Raw genomic sequence first — 15973 nt, forward strand, 5'->3', positions numbered from 1 at the left:
CTAGCGATGTCCATAAAGTTGGAGGGCATTTTCCTTGGTGGCACCGATGACCTGTGCCACTGACATCCTGCCTCACCTCTGCCACCAGTGCTGCACCTTCCCCTATGTATGCAGGGGTGTTGATGGGCACGTCACTGTTGGGGCTGAGATGGGGGAAATCAGTCTCCAAAAGGAGGCTTTCTGCTGATCAGTTCCCATGTGGGAGATTGATGCGTTTTAACTGAAGTATGCATGGGGAAAAGCCTTCCTCCATGCCACTGCTTCAGCTGGCAGCAATGGATATGGACCTGCTGGTGACGGGAGCAACGCTTCTTGAGTGCTACCCATACCAGCCGGTTGGGTTTGGTTCCTGCCGGGTCCACATCCTCGCCTCGCATGTGGAGAACCAGCACACGGCTGGACACTCCCATGCGAAGGATCCTATCCAGGAGTCCTTCCTGACTCTTGAATGTCTTGGGCGGACATGAAAAGTCCAGCCCCACCTCCGAAACTGCATTCAACCTCGGGTCGCAGATGAATGCCTTGAGGCGATCAAGAGTCAATGCCGTAGCATAAGGGGCCTGTTTGGGGTGTATTCCCACCGCTACCTTCCACCTGGAGTCCAATGGGAAGACGATCTTGCCGAATTGTCGGGGGTCACAATAATGAGGACACCCCCCACGACCTCCACTGGTACCCGGGGTGATCACTTGTCACAGTAGCGGCAGAAACAGAGGGGCATGTGGGAGTAGACATGCCACTTAACCTTCCCATCCGCTGCCCACAGCCCGCCACAGGGCACAACTTTTTCCTTGTTTTTGCTGGGCGGCCCTCATCACCCTGCAGTCGCTGCCGCTTACGGGCGCTGGATGCTCATTTCACTGAAGGGGCAATTTTTCCTGGGGGCAATTTTTGCCACTCAGAGTACGGGTGAAGTACTGGGTCTTTACTGCTTCATGAGCACCCACACCCCCCATGTCAGATCTCACACCCAGGGCATCCTGTGGTGGAAATCCCTCTTGCCCATTGACGTCCCTTGGGGTCCCAACCCGCTCATGCCTCTCTTGGGTGGCGCCCGATTGAGTGGCACGGGCACTTGGCTCGACCACAGGGGAGCCTCTCTGTCCATTGGGAGCTGCAGCAGGCCCGGAAACCTCCCTCCAAGGGGGCGGAAAGGGAGTCCGCACCCCCATAGAGGGGTCCCAATAGAGGGAACCCGACCCGCTGTGGCCACGTCTCAGCCCAAGCCCAAGCCCACCCCCAAGAGGTGCCTCCCTGTTCGACTCCGTGTGGGGCACATATAGATGTAACCACTCCCGTGACAAGTCAGTGTGGAATCGGAGGTAACTATGGAGGCAGCGGATCCACTCTCCATCACCCCTCCTCATTGCTAGGGCATGCTGCTCTCTTGTGAGAGCAGTAAATTCCCTGCGCGGGGGGCCTCATCAGATCATACCCACGACAAAGCAGACCGCGAAAACACAGTTGTCCCGCCCAGGTTGGCCCCCTGATATAATCTCTCAAAACGTCCTGGTCGGTCATGTTCGTCAAGTAAAACTATCAGTAGCTGTGGCTGACCGTTTCCGCATTGTACGATCTGGTGTAAATAGAGAGAAAACAAAATCAGTGATTAGCCTTACAGCAAGGGCAATAGTATTTATCCATGGCAGTGCTTTCTGCCACCGTTACATCTACGCAGCGGCTGTGGTACCACTCATCCTATTTGTCGCTTTGGATCATAAGACTCCCATCATCCGGTTTGTGGCATAGGCAATAGCCCATAAAGTCCAAATGGACTCGTTCCATGGGTGCTCCTGCATGATAATTAATCATGGGGCTTCTCCCGTACCGGGCGGTCTTTTTGTTCTGATTGCATACAGAACAAGTGCGAATGTACTCCTTGATGTCCAGCTTCATCCCATACCGAAAATACCTGCTTTGAATCTTGGCAATGGACTGCTCCCGTCCTACATGCTGATGAGCTCCTCCCTAAGTGACCTAGGGACTAGTAGAACCTTTTGATCGCCAACCCTCCAGTGGGTCCCATAGCATCTTAATGGCATCACTAAGTTCAGCGCCAGTGGACATCCATTCGCGCAAAGCTTTGAATCCCTTGTCATTTTCCTGTTTTTCCTTGAACCCCTCCTGTACTGACTGATCAGTACTGGGAGGGTCATCTGGAACCAAAAGGCTGACCAAGGAGTTCCTCGCAGCTCCATTGAAGAGCCACTGGAGCTCCCCATCCACCTCTTGCACCAAGGCATGTGTGCCTTTGCACTCCCCAAGGTGATATTCCTCTACCTTGGCTACTTGAACCACACGTCCACATCGTGCACCCTTTCTACAAAGGGCGCCCATATACCGTGTGCTTTCCTACAATATGCACACCCCCTGCAGGGCAAGTCCCCCAAGTAGAATCCCAACCTGAATTCCTCGCAAAAGGGGGTTCCGGTGGGGATGCGAGAAAGGGCATCCGCGTTTACATGCTTCTTGCCAGGACGGTGCTCCACCTGCATATGGTATTGACTCAGTTCTTCCATCCAGCGGGCAAGTTGACCCTGTGGATACTTGAAGTTCAACAACCATAGCAGACTGTGGTGATCAGTGTGTACGGTAAATTGCTTCCCTAAGAGATAGTGACAGTACTGGCGTGTAAATTTTACCACTGCCAGTAGTTCCCTACGGGTAACACAGTACCTGCGCTGCTCAGGAGACAGAGAGATACTCCCATACGCTATGACCTTGGGATTTATTCCTACTTTACGGAAATAGATACTTGCCTTATGCCCACAGATTTTCAATGAATTGCATGTGTACACATCCATGGCAAATCTCAGTCCAGTCCATCAAGCGTAGGTCATTGGTCATGGGGGGTCCGTAGTCACCTGACTGGGTCGGAGTTGTCAGTCATGTGTTAAAGTCGCAGTCCGGGTCTGGTTAAGTTCAGTCGGTGAGAGAAGAGGAGAGTCAAAGCTGACTCTCCCAAAACCCAATCCCAATACACTTCTTTCCCATTTTATATCATTTCTGTTCCGAGTTATGACAAAAAAGAAGAGAAAACATGCACTGTTCATTAATCTGAAAGTTCTGTATTCCGAAAGTTTGTTAATCCAAAGAATAAAATTAATCTGAAAACTAATAATAATTGTTTACAGATTAACAAACCTTTTTCTTTCCATTTTCAGATTAACGAATCTTCAGAAAAATGCTACTCTATGGAAAATTGCATACTGTAGTTCCAAACTAAAATTTGTTATAACATTCTTGCACACTCTCTCTCTCTCTCTCTGCATTACTCCAATTTAGGATTAACAGGACTTATGAATCAGTGAACTGCATGCTGCACTGAAGAGGAGATGTAATTATTGTTACCTTTGCACTTGATAATCATGTACAACCCTAGAGCTTGAAGGACCCTGAAGCCCTGGGCCTCAAGGGACTAGCACTAAGCGCTCGTGATGTGCGCTCTGTGGGCACACGTACAATTTCAGATTCACATTCAGAGCTTGTGACATGCTCAAATTGTGTGCTGTTTGCTCAAGTCATGTGTTGTTTATCAACATGATTTTCTTGTATTAATTAAGACCTTGATAGACAAGTGATTTTTTGTGTTATTTACCAATATTTAAATGATTTATTTTTGGGCAAGTAAAATTCCTGTTCGGGCAAGTGATTTTAAAAAAGTTATGTAGCACCCTGCATCTGAGAAAAAAAAAGTGACCGTGCGATGACAGACAACTCCGACTTCCCAATTGTTTCACTCAGAGGTTCGATCATTCCAGGGCAAGACTGCTGTACTACAAGTAATCGTGCCAGAAGCTGATAATTCTCTCTCAGCTCAGCTACCTTATTACCAACTTTGCATTTTGTTTCTTCTTGCATGTGCTGAAAGTCTTCAGATTAATGTTTTTTAATTGGATTCCAAACACACTCACGTAGTTGCTACCATTCTCTCTTTTACAAACTCTTCAAATCTGTCCAATCCCTTTCCATCTCTGTGGAGTATGTCTTCTTTTGCCTTTGCTGGAACTGCCGTATTTGAAACTTAATTTCATTAGATCAATGCTCTTGTCTGAGAATGGGTTTCCACAGTGATTGTCCTTTCTGATCAAAGAAGAATGGCTAAACATTCGAACTTCCATTGACCCACTAAGCTGATAGTGTTCCTTGGTTGCTGTTTTGTCTTTGCTCATGCAATAAGCATTCTGAAAGACATATATTATGATGACAAGTTGGGAACCAATTAGGGAGAATCTTTCAAGTGCTTCCTCATTCTCAGTGAGTCCAATGGTACCACCTACAACCTTCAGTTCCCTGATAAGTTGTTCCAGTGTTTGATCTACGAAGAGATTTGTGAAGTGAATACCTGATTTTGCCACCCTGGAGTCACCTTTACTTCAGAGCATTCCAGGTTTCTTTATCAGTCCCTGAAGCATCTACATTTCAGCAAGGTACACCAGGACTAGCCGAGCGTATTTGTAGAGGTTGTTTGCAAAGTAGTACTTCACTTGCTCCTCCATGGAAGCAAGATGTAGCTCCCATTCTCCCTGCCTACTTGCAGGGATTAAATGAAGGAGGCTTTTGACCTGCTTCATGTAGGTCATCAGAAACTACGCCATTTATTTCTCGCTTTTCTTGAGTAACAGTTTCGTCAAGCTTGTCTCTCATCGTTTCCTTCACTTCATAGATTAGTGTTACCTCAGCTTGCCTCATGTGAGGTTTGTTGCATAGTTTGTGGTATTTCAGCATCACAGTTTCTAAGCCTTTCTGCTTCAAGGAAGCTTCGAGCAAGAGTTCATGGCAGGCCATGATGTTATAGTCAAATGGAACTCAATACCTTGAACCCTTTTCCAGTGAAGATCTAACGAACTGTTGTTGGGAAATACAAACCAGCTTCAGTACTAATGAATTCAAGGCCTCTATCTTCCAGGTACTTTCCAGTGGCATGAAGTGAAGTAAAACAAGCATGAAGCTCACCTCTCCCCAAGATCAAATTCAAATTGCCTGTGGAAGATCTAAGTTTTACTCTTTCATACAAAGTCAAGATCTAGGGTTATGACAGTTTTGTGATTAGGACCAACTACAAAAGCTGATATCCCTTGAGCAAGACACAGCACTGGAGATAGCCATGTAGTCAGAGACAACAAAAGTGTTTTGTTGACTGATGGCATTTTTGTCCCGGCCGAACGAGTTCGAGCAGGGGACTATGAAACGAGCTCGGTACGTGTGTGTGTCTGTCCGTGCGTCCGTCCGTGTGTGCGTCCGTGTGTGATCAAAATGTTAAATTTGCTACTTCTCTGTCATTTATGAGCCAATTTTGATTCTGTTTGCTTTATATGATAGCACTACATTGGAGCTTTGAAACTTCTACACAGAATTTCAGTTGTGACCTTTGACCTTGACCTTTGACCTATATTGTACATTTTGCTACAAAATGCTACTCCTTCGCCATTTCTAACCCGATTTTGATTCCGTTTGCTTTATGTGATGGCACTAGGTGAGGGCTTCAAAACTTCTACACAGAATTTTGACCTTTGGCTTCTTTGACCTTTGACCTTGATTTTTGACCTATATTGTACATTTTGCTACAAAATGCTACTCCTTCGCCATTTCTAACCCGATTTCGATTCCGTTTGCTTTATGTGATGGCACTAGGTGAGGGCTTCAAAACTTCTACACAGAATTTTGACCTTTGCCTTTGACCTTTGACCTTGATTTTTGACCTATATTGTACATTTTGCTAGAAAATGCTACTCCTTCGCCATTTCTAACCCGATTTTGATTCCGTTTGCTTTATGTGATGGCACTAGGTGAGAGCTTCAAAACTTTTACACAGAATTTTGACCTTTGCCTTCTTTGACCTTTGACCTTGATTTTTGGCCTGTATTGTACATTGGCTACAAAATGCTACTCCTTCGCCATTTCTAACCCGATTTCGATTCCGTTTGCTTCATGTGAGGCACTAGGTGAGGACTTCAAAACTTTACACAGAATTTTGACCTTTGCCTTCTTTGACCTTTGACCTTGATCTTTGACCTGTATTGTACATTGGCTACAAAATGCTACTCCTTCGCCATTTCTAACCCGATTTCGATTCCGTTTGCTTTATGTGATGGCACTAGGTGAGGGCTTCAAAACTTTTACACAGAATTTTGACCTTTGACTTCTTTGACCTTTGACCTTGATTTTTGATCTATATTGCACATTTTGCTACAAAATGCTACTTCCGGCGGGGACATATATTACGCACCGCGTAATTTCTACTTTTCCTTGTTTGACTTTCAAAGTGGCTGCAAACTTAGAAAGTTTTAACAATGAATTTTCTTAAATTACAAACATGAATATATTCAAAAAGTTGAATGAGCTGTCTTACTCACAAGCTGACATAAGGGGTAAATTGCCTACCTGAATGGCGGCCCTACTGAAATTCAGCATGGCCACTATATATACCTAATGAGGTTGAACAATAGCTACACTGTATGATTTAAATGAAATCCTTGGCATCACAAACATAGGTATTGCCTCCATTTTTAATGATTTTCATCACTCTCAAGTCAAGATATAGAACAAAACCTATTTTAAATTGGCAGCCACTTTGGATTTCAAGATGGCTGCCAAACCTGATGAGGTAGAACAAAAATGATGACTTAAATTAAACCTCTGGCATCATAAACATGGGTAATGCCACCATTTCTAATGATTTTTATCGCTCACAAGTCAAGATATAGGACAAAACCTATATCTAGATGGTGGCCATTTTTAAATTCAAAATGGCTGCTGAAGATGTGTTTAGAAAAAATGGTACCCTAGACTTTTGGATTCAGCAGCCCCAAATTGGCAAAGCTAGCCAATAAAATCACTTTTGGCACAAAAAAATAACTGGAGCCATAACCCTGATATAAGCATCTGTACTGTGATGTGAAGAAATGAATCAAACTGGAGCAAATGAAAAAATAAAAGCTTTATGAAAGTCAGACAAGATTAAGTTGGTTATACAGAAATGGTATCCGCAGCACAAGTTTTATCATGTTTCCGTGGAAGAGTGCTGTTGGTCTTCACTCTTTCCCTCAAAGTCAACTCAAATGATGATTAGTAGAGTCTCCCTTTAAACCAGCTTCATTGAACTGATCTTGTCTTGCCATTTATCTGTGATGAATTAACTGTCATTCTGTCTATGCTTTCTATTTGAGGAAACCCAAAGAATAAGAATTAAAAATCTAATCATCTATCATTTTTTTTCTTTTTTTTTTTTGGGGGGGGGGGAATGGGTAAAGGTGTGGTGGAAAAAAAAAAGTCAGCAAAATCATTGTAAATTTTATTTTTGACTGTACAAGGTAAGATAAAATTGCAATTCTTGAATCATGTGCATTCCAAAAGACAAATTATTGATAGAAAATTAGATAGTGATTACATATTCATGTAATTGTGTGATTTTTAATGATGAGAATGGAATGTGTTATACTTGTGTAATCACCAGGCAGGCAAAATTGCTTTAGCCTGTCCAGGAACAGCATCCCACACACCTAGCAATCACAAATTAAGAAATGTCACCGCCATTTATTGTCATTTTGAACATATCAGTAGTAGTGTGTCGTAATGTGTTTGGCTTGTTGCTATGGAGCACATGACAGCAATCAAATTTGGCATGCATATTGCCTGGGATATAATCTACAAAACTGTAATTGGATTTCAGAAATCAATTCACTTTTAACAGTAATTAATGAATTATTCCCATTTATATTATTTTGGCCTAAAATACTCGCTTAGGCAATGGGTATGATGTTTTTTGGTGGAAAAGCTTACTAAAACAAAGTCTATCATTGTACAACATGAAAAAGAGCTGCACTCAAATCAATTCTTATGTATTTTATTGTCTTTGCAATCTGTTATATATGTCTTTGTTTTTAAAGCAGCAACAAAAACAAAGGCTACTTTAGGGTGGTTTTTTTTTTACTCCCTTTTGCACTTTTCTGCAGATATCTGTCAACATGTAATTTCTGTGTCATATCATCAACAACATTCCTTATTGAATGTGCGTGCCACTTGAAGAGAACTCGAGTGTGTCAAGCACTTTGATCATGGGAAATCAATCATTAAATTGTTACCTCTCAAGGTAACACTTTTCAAGAATTTTTTGTTCCTTGAGCTGCGTTGTTACTTATTGTTCTCTTCATGGAGTGTATTTATAAGATAGACACACCTTATCATAGTTATGTGTTTATCCCAGACTAAATGCTGATAGTGTATGCCAAAATATCAATACATAATGCATGGTGATTATTATGATGGTGATGGTAGTGTTGTTGCACGTGGTGCACGTGGTGATGATAATGGCAAGAAAATTGATGAGATAATAATGCTACTGACAAGACAAGGATTCTTTTCAAATTGCTGCTAATTGTGTGATTTTGATTTGATTTAATAAATCATATAAATAGAAAAAAAAAAGGAAAAGGATTATTACTTCAATAAACAAATGGATATCGTGACTGGAGTTATAAAGGCTTTGCCAGCAAATTCCAAGGTATGTTTAGCTGAAGGGCACATGAAAAGGAAGTGAATATTGAGGAAAATATGTCTGAAAGGGTTATATGCATACAATTTGTGCGTCTTTACTTTAATCCATTTCTGCAGAACAGTTGAACACTCAGAGTGAAATACATGTATTGACATACCCAAAAGATATAAGTTCAGAAGTCTGAATAGGGAATTGTGTATTTTTATCTTTTTAGAGAAGGACAGACACAGAAGAAGATGGTGATGATAATGCATAGGAGGAAAGAGAGAAAAAGGATAAAATGTAAATGTAAGAGAATGAGCAAGAGGAGAGAGATAGCGAGTGAGTGTATGTGTGTATGTCTTCAATTTTATACTGTACTATGTGCGCGAGCATGGACGATTCAAAGCGATATGACTAGTGACGTATGGGGCAGTGTGCACTTTGTCGAACTGAAATGCATTCAGACTGAAGTAATGGTAACCACAATTCTCCGTGCAAACCTTCAAACAACACATAATTACATGCGTTCAGATTTCAAATTTGATTTGCCAAAGCATTCGAAGTTTTTTCAGAGGACCTCATCCATTGCTCGCATTCGTCTAAATTACCCTGGCTGAAAAAAACAAATGGGGGTTGGGGGCGTGCCTCCCTGAAAGTCAACAGGGCCGGCAGAACCGAGGTAAAGGGGAGGCACCTTTTTTCTTCTTTTTTTTTTTTTTTTTGATAATACATAGGAATACATAGGCCCGAATTCACGAAGGCGGTACAAATGAAACCATGGTTTAAACCATGGACAAAAACCATGGAGCGCCAAGTGTCGCACGGAATATTTCGTTACGAAATTGGTGATTTCGTCGACAAAATTACCGTTTCGTTAACGAAATTATCATTTCGTGGACGAAATGTTTATTTAGTTACAAAATGTTGTCATTTCGTCACAAAATAATTATTTCATGAAGTTGCGGTGAGGCCTTTTTGTTTGTTTGTTTGTTTGTTTGTTTTTGTGTTGTTGTTGTTTGTTTGTTTGTTTGTTTTTTGTTTTTTTTTTGGGGGGGGGGGGTGCTTGGCAGCTGAAGAAACCCGGCGGCAGAAAGTTGCGCTGGAGACTTTTTTATATTGTTAGCTGATGAAACCCAGAAGTGGCGCCAGAAATACAAACTGCCCCCCCCCCCCCACACACACACACACTTTTAAAAACATGGCGCCGGCCGTGGTCAAAACGAAGTAATCTTTTTAAAAGCTGAACGATATCAAATGTTAAAGGTAACTACATAACAAAGAAAACAGAAAATAAAACAAAATAAACACAGCTTTGAAGTTGCACGTCAGCACAATTGAACAACTGTCAACTGTTGTCATGAAACAGTGGCATTGATCACAATCATATAAATCATGCAAATTTGGCGGTGTGGTAATAGCTCTCCCACTTATATCTTACTTTAAACGAATATCCGTACACCACACTCAATTATTTTTTTACATCACATTGCAGAAACTTAAGTAGCTCATCTTTGCTAATGTATTAAAGTGAAACGATCATCTGATGTGATGAATACATCAAATTTGATTTGAATTCATGGAGGAGGTATTATTAGTTGAAATGAATTTATCATGAAAGTTGATATAATAACATCACTTTTAATTCTCGAAAGTGTATGCGAAGACTTGATTAATGGGAATCTGTGCGATGATGACAACTGTGCTTCGTAAAGTGTGCAAATGGCTGTCAGATCGTCACGTTTCATGCAAAACGCACATATTCAAAAACTCTTTAATTTCTTGCTTTTCCGTCTGATTTTGAAGACACTTGCCCGATTCGCTTGTGACACTGTCCCTTCAGAATGCTTGTTTTTTGGGCAGTAAGTCGACAGGAAAACGTTGTGGGGTTTCTCTTTAATGTGCATGTCTCCTCCAAGTGGCTCCTGTTGACCCTTTCTCAGAGAAAAAGATATGATATATGATTGCACTTTCTGCGGGGTTTTGTTTATTTTTTGCGACAGCGAAATATGTGACGTTTATTATCAATCACGACCTTTACCACCGTATACCTCAAACGAGCTGACAGTAGAACCAAAGAGCTACTACCCACTCTTTGGTAGAACTATGCTGAACCTAATAATAGATGCAGTTATGACTTGAGGGGAGTGCATAACAGCAACCCTATCATGCCTATAGTTGCTAAATCTCTGTTCGCGTATGTCGGTCTGTTTAAACAAGGACTTTCCTACCACCAAAAATAATATTTTGTTTCCTTAACATACACCGCAATGAACGATTCCCTGCAAACTTCCTTTTCCCCTTTTTCTCCCTTTTAAGGCATCCAGAAGCGGCTGAAGTGCGCAAAGAAATAAAATGAATGGCCAAGATTGCGTCTATTTTTGCCATTTTATTTAGATATGAGCAATCGTTAGCATTATTGAACGCATGTTATTCACAAACTGGATGCCATCTACCCTTGAAACTTGCAGGAAATTGGGCGTTTTCACGAACGATTATTCTAACCATCATTTAATGGTTGCACAGCAAAGAAACATTGAGAGATGAATACATTGGTATGTTGTTTTCCGTTAAAAGATTGTAAAGTACATAAATCATATCGTCGTATATATCCATGCCAGAACCTGCCTGAATATGATCCTCCCAGTTCACCCTTTCATCAAACTCATATCAATAGAATGTGTGATATCATCATCACTGTTGAAGAAGATATAAAAACGAAATGCTGATAGATGTGATTAGGCAGGAATTAACATGGTGAAGTTTTCTTTATTCTAGGCGCCTTTTTCAGCCGTCATGGTCAGCAAAATGCTGTGTGTAGCTTTGTTGATCTGATTAATAATGATTTTTCTTTAACAACTATTGATTGTAGTTTTGTAGTGGTGAATATTAATGGGAAACATGATACTACCCCGCATGTGATCAGTCTCTTCTAATTTTGGCAAAGGGAGAGCATGCAGGAGCCATCTGAATTTCTATCTGATCCATATTTTAACGTGAGTATTATACGCTCTGTCAAATCCGTCAAAAACCATACATACATTCCGTGTTCTCAGATTACAGGCACAGGGAGTGTATAGGCGGGGGGGGGGGGGGGTTATTCTCTTTGTATGTGGGCCTACATTATATCATATTTGCCATTGTTCGCAAGTAGTTTTAGTAGTGGTAACAATGATTGTCTGATGTTCCTTTTCCGTAACCAAATCCCTGAGCGAGCCGTCTATGCAACTGGCATGTGAAATCAACAATACATGTACTGTATCACTCTCGGAGATAATTACCACTTGTTACACACTAGATGCAGCTATATGATCGGGGGTTGAGTAATATGTTATGTATATAGGCAACTGTGACGTATGCAGCTATTTTTCTTTAAACTGAAGCGATTGTAGTTCATCGTACTGACATCAATCGACGATTGTATCCTGGTGCGAGAGAATGAACGAAAGACTCCTATAACATGAATAATGAATTTGTAAGGTATATAGTAAGAGAAATATAGCTGGCAGGTGTGTATTCGGTAAAGGGGAAATCCAGTCCAAATATAAGTTAATCTGATAAGAAAGAGTGAAATATTACGAGTTCAACGGTATAATTTTGATCGAAATTTCGATGAAAAATAAGGAAGTTATGACATTTTGAAGTTTCGCTATGTAGGGGGGAAACAGTTCTTGAACAGTCAATATGAATATGCAAATGGCAAAGTGAGCATGTCATACCCTCACAACTTACCATATAAGTTTGTACATAAAATTTTGAAATTTCCAGTTTTTCAGTCAAACTCAATTATGGCCGAGGCTTAAATCCTCGTATATCTAATTGATCACTATTCTGAAGTTATTCAACCAGGAATAATATAATGTTTCAGACGTCAGTGACAGAAACATTGAATTTTTGCCTTTTTTTTTTTTTTGGTACACGATCAATGGAGGGTATGACATGGTTAGCTCACTCATTTGCATATCAATATCCACTGTACAAGAACTGTTTTGCAGAAATTAGCAAAACTTCAAAATGTCATATATTTTACCGTTGAACTTTGACTCTTTTTTTTTTATCAGACTAACTTATATTTGGACTGGATTTCCTCTTTAACCATAACGGAAACGTGTCATTGAAAAAAAAAAAAATATCAATGTCAGATAATACCAGTCAGATAATCAGGTGAACAGGTAGCAGTGGTAATAAAGTGTATTTGGGTTGAGACTGTGTGTTTACATATGTCTTTATCATGGTTGAGTGTGTTTTTGTGTGAGTGTTAGTTAATGTGTTTTATCATGGAGCTACAGTCTGCTCCAAATGGTCATGTGCCTGCATGTAAAGTGTGTTTGTATTTTGGGAACATATGTTTTTGATCGGACGGAGAGTGGAGGGAATAATCTCCGCGGGATACTATAGCGCACACAAATTGAACATTTCCATTTGATATCATGGAAGAGAAATTGTGAACCAATAAGGAGCAGACGAATGATTGAGGTCAGAAAACCACAAGGAACAGATTTTAAGAGCTACTATCGATGAACAAGAATTGAGCGACTATAAAGAGAAGGGAAACGAAGTAGAGATAGATATGGTAATAGAGACAGAGCGAGCGTGGGGGGGGGGAGAGAAGGGGTCATCGAGAAAGCTCCCGTGAAGATGAGCAATTTAAGGAAAAGGGTTGGAAAGAGAGAGGGAGGGAGCGCTGGTCTGAGGGCATATGGAATCTGTGTCACGCTTGAAAGTAGACTATGATTTCCAGTCTGTCGAGGATTCACCGTGGGCGCAGATAACGGATATCAATATTTCCGGAGGTACAATTGGTCGGTACCGTGCATACCACACGGTACTTTGAAAGGTTCGACTATTGTGACTGTCACAGGTGGAACTCTGAATTATCACATCCTTCGTCAGCCGCTTGACAAACTGGTGGCTGATCATGTGCTGATCGAGCTCACAGTACAAGTGGAGAACTCAACCGAGTACGTCACAGAACTTGCAGTATATTGGGGATTATTATTATATGATGCTACCTGCCGGGCATTGCGCTGCATCGGAGTAATTTCAGCCGACTGCACTGGAACCAAAACTCGTATTCTGTGGTTGTATTACATGTATCAAAAGGACAACATGAATGTGCTTGTGTCTGTTACGTTGCTCTGTTTCATCATGAGTAGTTGCTTAAGTCAGACCACTCTGTTATCAGAATCGACGACCAATACAAGCAATAGCCCTACGAGCTTCGCTAGTAACGGGACAGATTCAGCCTCGACTTCCAATAGTCCGGCAAGTAGCAAATTGAATAATTCAACGACAAAGTCTACGACGAGCTCGTCCGCTAAATCGACAACCAGTGGGATGACGAAGCCAGAAGGTATTACGAAGGCAGCACATTTGACGACCACGTCAAGATTGAAATCAACGACCAACTTGGCTAACAATGTTGCAACTGAGTTGACGACGAAATCCATTACCAGTTCAAAGACGAATTCAGAGTCAGCAGCTGCCACGAGAGCCAATTCGAGAACGAGTATGATGTCGAATTCAGCGGTTAAATCGACGGCCTATGCCTCTGCGAAATTGACGACGAAGACGACGGGCAAACGGACGAGGAAATCGACGACGAGTTTTTCGACTCCTTTTACGACCAGGCGAAGCGCTGCATCTCCCACCACGCATAGTTTAGTCATGAGAACGGCTGGCAATGTCGACGAAGCCGGTGGGGGTTCGTCGGTGAGTTCATCAAATAAAACAGAATGTTACGTCATGTTCATTTATTCAGTTTCAATAATATGATAGGATAGATATACCAAATGCTGACCCTATATTTGAATGTTTCTGCACCTTTTTTTACTATTCTTGTAGGATCCTGGCACATTTTCTTTTTATATCTAAGACGCTACGTTAAGACGATTGACCGTGACGATTTTAAGGAGATTGAGTTCCTAGGTCAGCGTCATATTTGGTGTTACTATAGTGCCCCTCCTGTTTACATCCATGCTGTTATTTTTCATCGATTTTATTGATCCCTCAAAACTTGTTTGATCGGTGATAGTTTCTCTAATTGTTACAACATGATTTGTGTGTTTTTGTAAGTGTATGTGCGTATAGTTTTATCAGGGAGCTTCCTTATTCAATCAGAAAGGGTGACAGTAGATTGGCGAGATGTATGTAGGGTAGAGGTGGATATACCTATAGGTCAGGTTGCAACTTTTTTACCTGTTTTCATAAACTTTTGTCGACTCTTCACAACTTGATTGGTTTGTCTCCCTTGATTGATCAAACATGAATTCCCTAAATGTCTCAACTTTCATTTTTATACCTAAATATGAACTTGAAAAGGTGCTGCAGAGCAAACAAACATAAAACACGCGATGTGAATGGTGTGGTGGTTCTTCCTCGATCGTGCGAGTGGCTATGATAATATGCTTTCACTTGATCCACACGGTAACGGAATCACATCACACACAGTTTTGACAAGACGGGGGCTCCCGGGGTCACACGGGTTGTGACGAGACTCGACAGACTCTCCTTAATTCGCTCCTTCGATCCATCTCGTCGTGTTATCAAACACACGAGCCGAGTCTGCGCCCGGGAGTCAAAGCGAAGGGTTCCAAATTGGCCTTGACACGAGCTCAATATGTGAGCGGTGATGGCAGTAGCATGTGCGTTCTCCGCAAGGGTTTAGAGACCTCTGGGTTATCCTTATTGTGATGTCATCATCGATGGCTTGCTTCTCTTTCTTGCTTCTCTTTCTTCAATCGACCGTTTAATACTAACAAAATCTAATGCATAGTGCAGGATAATTGGAATTCTATTGATTAAATCAAACACTCTTTCTCATTGTCTTGTTGCTATGGGTTGATTTGAGGTGATATAAGTTGTATGTCAATTATCTTCAGGTGAAGTAAGATGTTGAAATATTCAGTTCACCTCAGTCCAATTCAATTCAATTCAATACAATTCAGTTCATTTCAATTCAATTCAATTCAATTCAATAAAGTTAATTTAACTTGAGTTAGCTTAATTCAATTCAATTCTGCTCCAAAGCATGCAACCTTAACTTAGGGAAAAGTCAACGTCGTAGCGTGAATTCCCACTGAAAGTAATAACATGTGAAAAAATAAATTGCACACTAAATTGAGAAGACATATTTTGAATGTATATATTTTTTCATGTGTCTTAAAAAAATTTATGAGATACATTTTGTAGACCGCTTTTCTTTAGTGTTAGCATCACTTGTGACGGTGATGTTGTCTTAACAGCAATACTTTTCACGTTTACCTCCATGATTATGGTATGCCATGCCGACGTTTGTTGAGTATATCAGCGGTATTCCACTATTCATTATCATTTCTTAAAGAGATCGTATAGTTTTGGCTGAGACCTAACTTCAGGTTTCCAACAATTAGGGGAGATAATGAGAAACGTCGTAAGAATATGAAACAGAATGTAATTCAAAGAGGATTCAACATTCATTTGATGAAAATTGGTTTTAAAATGGCTGAGAGCATTTCT

The 15973-nt window shown here is 41.2% G+C and overlaps 1 protein-coding gene and 1 pseudogene across 1 annotated transcript in view; one reads left to right on the top strand and one right to left on the bottom strand.

Annotated features, from left to right (window-relative positions):
* On the bottom strand, positions 1–1521 carry LOC140232663 (uncharacterized; annotated as a pseudogene).
* Positions 1522–13813: 12292 nt separating this feature from the next.
* The window catches only part of LOC140232918 (uncharacterized), a 32068-nt gene continuing 29908 nt past the window's right edge, over positions 13814–15973 (top strand). The window contains exon 1 of the mRNA XM_072313029.1: positions 13814–14188. Coding sequence (XP_072169130.1) covers positions 13814–14188 — 375 coding nt within the window. The remainder of the gene's footprint in view (positions 14189–15973) is intronic.

Source organism: Diadema setosum, chromosome 9, assembly GCF_964275005.1.
Source record: "Diadema setosum chromosome 9, eeDiaSeto1, whole genome shotgun sequence".
NCBI lineage: Eukaryota > Metazoa > Echinodermata > Echinoidea > Diadematoida > Diadematidae > Diadema > Diadema setosum.